Source organism: Polistes fuscatus, unplaced genomic scaffold (assembly GCF_010416935.1).
Source record: "Polistes fuscatus isolate 324 unplaced genomic scaffold, CU_Pfus_HIC Scaffold4, whole genome shotgun sequence".
NCBI lineage: Eukaryota > Metazoa > Arthropoda > Insecta > Hymenoptera > Vespidae > Polistes > Polistes fuscatus.
In genome coordinates this window covers 5,456,973-5,464,611 of record NW_025113118.1, presented here as the reverse complement: position 1 = coordinate 5,464,611, position 7,639 = coordinate 5,456,973, and the positions used below count along the sequence as shown (strand labels likewise).

The 7,639-nt window shown below is 29.1% G+C and overlaps 1 protein-coding gene across 1 annotated transcript; it reads right to left on the bottom strand.

Moving 5' to 3' along the window:
- Positions 1 to 3,182: 3,182 nt before the first annotated feature.
- LOC122521032 (cytochrome P450 4C1-like) lies at positions 3,183 to 6,134 on the bottom strand. Its single transcript, XM_043641411.1, has 12 exons — positions 5,786 to 6,134; positions 5,606 to 5,712; positions 5,411 to 5,501; positions 4,975 to 5,151; positions 4,828 to 4,897; positions 4,611 to 4,737; positions 4,429 to 4,498; positions 4,217 to 4,323; positions 4,069 to 4,137; positions 3,791 to 3,965; positions 3,516 to 3,692; positions 3,183 to 3,436 (listed from the first exon to the last, which is right to left on the bottom strand). Exons 1-12 carry the CDS (start codon positions 5,955 to 5,957, stop codon positions 3,273 to 3,275), a joined length of 1,506 nt encoding a protein of 501 aa, XP_043497346.1. The 5' UTR covers positions 5,958 to 6,134; the 3' UTR covers positions 3,183 to 3,272.
- Positions 6,135 to 7,639: the final 1,505 nt, after the last annotated feature.

Below are 7,639 nucleotides of genomic sequence, written 5' to 3'. Positions count from 1 at the left end.
TCCGTATAGATCAATTTTTACGTCGCAAATCAATGAACGTGTGAGTTTGCTCTGATCCGTTTTAGCGAAAGTTTCTAACTGAATATCAAAAAAAAAAAAAAAAATGCATATTTTACATTAGATACATTCAATATTTCTCTCATTTTCTAATATTAATTTTTGACATAGGTATGTATTCTAACAAGAAGTAAAAGTATTTTCATCATTGATTTTGATCTCGTTAATTTATATTACATCTTTTTGATAGATAGTTACAGAATATCCATTTTCTAAGAAGTTAATAATTAGAGAACGAAATAATTCTAACTTATTATTAGACTATGTAATCCTCTTATCTCGCTCTTTACGTCTATCACGTACAATCTCTATGGAAAATCGTAACACCTGGTATAATTTTTCGCACAGGTTTTGCGACATCCTATACCTTTATCCGAGAATTTCTTCTCTCAGGATAAATTATTTCTATCTTAGTTTTTTATTTTTTTCATTCTTTCTTTCTTTCTTTCTTTCTTTCTTGCTTTCCTTCCTTCTTGCTTTCCTTCAAACCGTGTCGAAATAAAATAGAACGAAAGAAAAAAAAAGGACCGAGGATAATAGAAAATATATAATACGAAGTTACGCAAACGAAACGCGAAGATACACTGTGTGTACGCAGTTTTACAAAGGGAAAGTGGAAATATTCGATCGAGAGAGTATAAAGCGGCTTATCTCAAGCGTAAATTCACATAATTTTCGAATCGATTCGAGAACACCGGGACAGGATTCGTGTATTTGACAGGACGAAATGCGTCCTATCAATGTTTTCTGCTCGCGCGACCTTCGCTCTTCTAGAATATCGCTGCTTCCAGTCTACCGAACAACCCTTCGATTGATTACATCGGGACTTTTACCTTCATCCACTGTCTACTATTATTTCCTATAACCTGCACCGAATTCGTCAAAGGTTATTCGACGTTTTGCATTTTTGAAGTTATACTTTTTTTTGGCGCGTTGGGGAAAATGTAATGGGGAGTGATTTTGTTCCGAGCGTCTGGAAAAACGACACCATGAAGTTTGTCGGTATTTACGACGCGCGGCAAAGCGATTTCAAGTATACGACATGAAGTTGTCTTCTCTTCTTCTTCCCCCCTTTTTTTCTCAAGCGGGTCACCCATCCAAATACTAATCGTACTCAGCGCCACTTTACTTAAATGATCGAACGAGAACTAATGCTGTAACCGCGCCATGACTGTTGACGCGTGAAGTAATTCGATATATCTCTGTTATATTTAGTATGGACTGATTAGTCCAGTCAACGGGAGCCGTTTTTCCGGAAATCTCAGGAAAGAAGGTGAAAACTTGATATAAGGGTAAATAGACGACGCTGAATCGAATGGTGCTAATTTTTTTGATCTGAGTGGTGCCGTTTTTGAGAAAAAGGGTAAAAAAGGATAAAAATTGGTAAAAAATGGCTTTATCTTAGAATCTAGGCATTTAATTGAAAAACGTTTCAAACAAAAGTTGTAGAGAATTAAAATATACATAAAAAATGTTCTATGAGTTATCTTCGTATTTTCAAAAATAAGCGAATAAAATTGGATTGAAGATGGGAAAATAATTGTAAGAGTGGGGAAGCAAGTCCCGCCTCTCAGTCGGCTTTTACACGCGAGCGGGCTAGTGTGCGTGCGAGCGTCCGTGTGCACTAAACACAAACGAAGGATCTTCGGCAATCTTCGGGACTCTCGGTCTTGAATGAAAGTGCGAGTGAGAGAACAAACCAATATTTCTCTCTTTTTATTTATCATGCGATAACGAGTATTATTGTCCTTGGCCATCGATTGTTGAGCGTTCTGATATTTTTCTTTTTATATTTTTTCTTTCGGTAGCAAGAATTTTACGTCTTGGCCATCGAGCGTCGAGCGTTTTCTATACGAGTGCGAGTGAGAAAGAAAACCGATATTTCTCTCTTTCTATTTTTTCATTTGGTAGCCAGAATTTTACGTCTTGGCCATCGAGCGTCGAGCGTTTTGTATATCTATATATATCGGCGTATAAGCGCGGCATTTTTAAATCGAATCTTGATGCTTATGGCACGCCGTTTCTTTATTTATTGTCAAAAATAATGAACCTTGAGTAAAAAAAAAATAATTCATTTTAACAGAAACTATTATTATTTAGTTGAGAGTAAAAATAATGAATTAATTTTGTGTCTCGCCATAAAATTAATTAGAATAATTAATTGATATAAATTCTTTGCCTCACAAAAATTTATTTGTATATCAAATTGAATACGTATTCTCTTTAAGACGAAATTTAAAATTTAAATATTTTTCCTATTAAATTATGTATTTTATAAAATTTTAAATTACTGACTTTTTGTCTCGTAAAAATTTATTAGTTTATCAAATTAAATACATATTTGAAAAAGAAGAATTTTATAACCACACATAAAATTAATTCAAGATATATATGAAAGGATATTCTAAAAACGTGGAATTTATTTTTTGTCTATACATAATTTTAATTCATTTTTATTATGTTATAAGAAAACAGTAATCCATTCTGATTCATCTTCGAAGTCTTAAGAATTCTACGAAAAAAATTGAACAATTACCAAGTGGTGCGTTAGCGTAAGTAGTAACGTCTTCGCTTCTCGCGCTGGGTATTAACGTTCGATTCTTTGTGGGGGAATTATTTTTTTTTATAAGTTGTATAGAAAAACTTGTTTAAATATTTATCAGAATCAATATTTACTCTAATTATGAATTTTTACTAACGGTCGTGGTTAGATCATTGGTAACATCACGGCAGTTAACGTGTTTATTTGAAATAAGAAAGGTGTTATGTAAAAACGTAACGAAAGGAATGAATCGAGAAGCACTTTTCTTAACACCGTTCGGACCGTGAGAATCGTACCGCTAAGATGCAGAGGAAAGAATCATTCTTCTCACTCAAAAGTAATAACTTTATATGACATTTAAAAATAAACATATGTGTGTGGATACTTTAACTTCTACGAATGAAATCAAATATCCTCATTATAACCAATTTACCGATAAAAGTAATTTAAGTATTACTCGAGTTATTTTGCAATATACTGAATTTTTATTTCAATGTGTTTATTTTCTAGTTTATTTGTGAAATTGCATCTTTTATAGTTAGGAATACGAATACCGATATCCTAATAAAAAACTAGAAACGTATAGTATTAGGAATTTATTTTTAATTTGTACGGTTATTTATATATTACAATTGTTTGATTAGGAACATAATGACGACAACAATGATAAATATTATCTCTTTTTAAATCTCAAGAATATAGTTTCAGCAGGTTTCGTAGTAATATTGAATTTTAAGTTAATATTTTCAACTGGTACAGGTTTGTCTATTTGAACAATAAATTGTCTCAATACAGTAGCAGTTATTGTCTTCATTTCGGTCATAGCAAACATTTGACCTGAAAAAGCAATATTCAATAAAAATGTACTTAGCTGTTTAGAATACTATTTCAAGAATGCATAAACATGTGCTTTTACCTGAGCAACCTCTTTTCCCAAAGCTGAACGGAAGAAAACATTTATGGTTATAATTTCCAGGTAAAAACCGATCCGGGTTAAATCGTAAAGGATCAGCCCAATATTTATCTTTCCGGTGAAGTGTATATATTATAAAAAATAAGTCACAGTTTTTTGGTATAGTCACATTGTCGTTCACTGAATAAAATAAAGGAATAAATATTATTACTACATAGGACAGTAATGTCGGTGGAAAAAGAAATAAACAAAATATATTTTATTATCTGTAAAAATACCTTTTGTATCGTGATATAGAGTTCGCCCAAACACTGGTGCAGGAGGGAAGAGACGTAAGGTCTCCTTGATGACTCGTTCCAAATATATCATTTTCTTTGTATCGACCATTGCAATAGGAATATCTTTTGGATCGCTAGAGCCGTATATAGCGTACAACTCTTCGTACACTTGATTCTGGAATCGAAAAAGCCAAATACATGATACAAGTTTTGTATGAAAATATAATCGATTTTTAAAAGATAGTAACTAATAATGCATAAGTGCTATCTGAGCGTACTTGAATGTCCGGAAACGTGGCCAACATTAAAAATAAAAATGTTAATGCAGTAGCAACAGTATCACTTCCCTAAAAATTAATACAAATTGTTTTTTACTTTTACAGAATGAAAAAAAATTTTATATAATCTTAAATAATTTCATCTTACTCCAAAAACAATTGTATTTATTTCATCATAAATAGCTGCCTCCGAATATTCTCCAGTCTCGTAAAAGGATTTAAATATTGCATCTAAAAATGGTCTGGTATCTTTTTCTTTATTTAAAGGAGAATAATAATATTTTATTTATTGTTATTATAAAAGGTATTCATCCATAAATTCATTACTAAAAGCATATTTTTTAAAATGATTATTCTTACTTGCATATGGATCTTTTCCTTCCCAGGTAAAGTTATCTTTATTCATTGAATCCTTCTTTTTCCTTATAATCTTAACGAATATAAAAGTTATATACATGAATAAATTATTATTTTATTTCAAACTAATATATTTTTTTGATATTTGATAATTTAAAACAAAAATGGTTTCTTGATATTTTTACCTCGTTTGTTATTTTATGTAAAGGGGAAAGAATTTCTTGTAGCCGTTTCCCCATAGATGAATTGTTAAATATAATATTTGGATGTAACCAGAATTTAATTGCTCTTATTACATTTATGTCCATCACTCTAAATAAAAATAAAATTTACAATAAGAAGACGAATATTCAATAATATTGGATTATATTATAAATTTAAAAATATTCTTCTGATTATTACTCCGACATATATTCATCAAGTTTGCAATCCGGATTGCTCTGCAAATTTAAATCACTTTCCAAAAAGCTATCTGTCAGCACAAAAAAAAACAATTTTTAGAAAATATTAATGTGTATATACATATTTTTTAGAATTTCCAAATCTTACCATATATTATATCCATCGCACACAAAGTTACGTAATGCATAATATCTACGTTTTTTCCATTTGTAGTTTCTAACATATTAACTAGTCTGTTTGAATTTTTTACTATATAATCCATATAAGTCGAAACTTCTTTGAATGCTGGACTTAAGATTGTTCGATGAATGTCCCATATTGATGCTTTAAATAAGAGAATATGTCTTAATTTAAATATTTATAGTGTTTTTTTATATATTTATTAATAAAAAAATAGGAAAAGAGAGATACTTATATATACATGTGTGGGTGTGTAGATGTTATATGCAATCATAAAAAAAAAATACTATTTTTACTAGCAATCCTCTAGAATACATATTATTTAAAAATACCGTATTACAATAGGGTATACGTAGTTTTTTTTTTATTAATTAAGAAGAAAGCAAGTAATTATATATTTTACCTGGTGCAGTAAATATTCCATTACCGAAATAATTTTTTACAAAGATATATTGAGAACTTTTTTCATAACCGATAGAACTTTTTGATAGAATCTAAAAAGGAAACAAAAAATTCATATAAAAAAAGCCGAAATAAAAGATATTCTCATTCGGGGAAATCGTTTCTGTAGAAGTGCAGTAAATTTGATAAATCTTACCTTAATATTTTCAGGATCATCAAAGCCAATACATAATCTTGGGCCTATCCACAGTCGCCACGGCGAAGAATAGTTTATAGAAATGTTTAATAATTTTTGAGTTACATCTAATTGTAAGACAAATTTATTGAATAGAAGTCGCACAAATATAGATATTATAAATAATAAATACAAGTATACCATTCTGATCACCAAGTAATTCATTCAGATTTCCAATCAATGGATATGCTTTTGGCCCAGAAAATTTTTTTACCATTTTATATTGACGAAATTTATCTGATATATATTTGATTAAATAAAATAATAGTATTATTATTATTGTTGAAGCAATAAAATTAGTAACATACAGCATGTTTAGTTAATTAAATTATAAACTATAAAACAAGTTAAAATAGTTTTAAAATACTACTAGATTTTTTCTTGTATGTTAAGATCAGATATTAAGTTGATACTCCACAGCGACTTCTTGTATCTTTTGTGTCTTAACAGAAACAAGGAGAGAATCATCAACAGGAGCCTATTTAAGCAAAACCAATATAGTACTTTATCAAGGTTTCAAGGATACCGTCAACACGTATGGGGAAAATTAGACAAAAAAATCTTAATTATCAATTCATTTATTCCGTGCGTAATAATACTATTTTACATAATCGCAATGTATCATCTGTGTAGTTTTCAAAAGTAGAAAAAGTTAATTGATGTTCTAAGCATAGTTTTTTCTTAAAGAAATCTTTTTTTTCCCTTCCCTCTGTTTGATTTTGTATTATGCTAATAAAGTGGATAAACAAGATATATTAAATGAGAAGCAAAAAGTGTTTGGATTATAGATCAGATTGAAATGATTTTATTTTTCATTTTTATTATATAAAAGTATCGATTAGTTTTAATTATTCGAGAAAAAAATACATAATTTTCCTTATTTTATTGAAATGTTAAATTAATATGTAAGCAAAGTTTCCTTTGATAGCACGTCTTTTTCTCGCACGATTTGTTATTTACTTCTGTTACGTGTTTTATTACACTATCTTGTCTGATAATGACTCAATAGAAATTCGTTAGAAAATTATTGTTACATAAAAACGTAATAGTCCGAGATTCAGTGGCCAGAAAACTGCATGTAATTCTCCAAAATCCAAAATTTGTTCAGTCAATCTCTCATACCTACTATACATTAGGCAGAAACTAACTAAGCTCGGCGGTGGTCTACATGACGTCACGTAGGTAGCGTTGTTGCAAAATTTAAACCAACTTCAAGAGCATTTCACCAAGACTGTCATCTGGATATTTTATTTTTTACTATTATTATTATTAAAAAAAATAATTGCAGACAATTGTGACGGTTTTGAAGGTAAAACAGATACTTTTGAAAGTGCCAAAAAAAAAAAACAAATTTCAAATGTATTTTAACAAATTTTAAATAATAATGGGTTTTTATTATAGTATTAGGAGCCTTTTATACAGCAGACATGCTCTCCAGTAATAATATCCCAGAAGACAACAAAACCTTATCTTATAGATAGAAAACTTATGAAAGGATATAGGATATAGGATAGAAAAACTTGTAAAAAAAATAATTCCCCCACGAAGAATCGAACGTTAATACCCAGCGCGAGAAGCGAAGACGTTACTACTTACGCTAACGCACCACTTGGTAATTGTTCAATTTTTTTCGTAGAATTCTTAAGACTTCGAAGATGAATCAGAATGGATTACTGTTTTCTTATAACATAATAAAAATGAATTAAAATTATGTATAGACAAAAAATAAATTCCACGTTTTTAGAATATCCTTTCATATATATCTTGAATTAATTTTATGTGTGGTTATAAAATTCTTCTTTTTCAAATATGTATTTAATTTGATAAACTAATAAATTTTTACGAGACAAAAAGTCAGTAATTTAAAATTTTATAAAATACATAATTTAATAGGAAAAATATTTAAATTTTAAATTTCGTCTTAAAGAGAATACGTATTCAATTTGATATACAAATAAATTTTTGTGAGGCAAAGAATTTATATCAATTAATTAT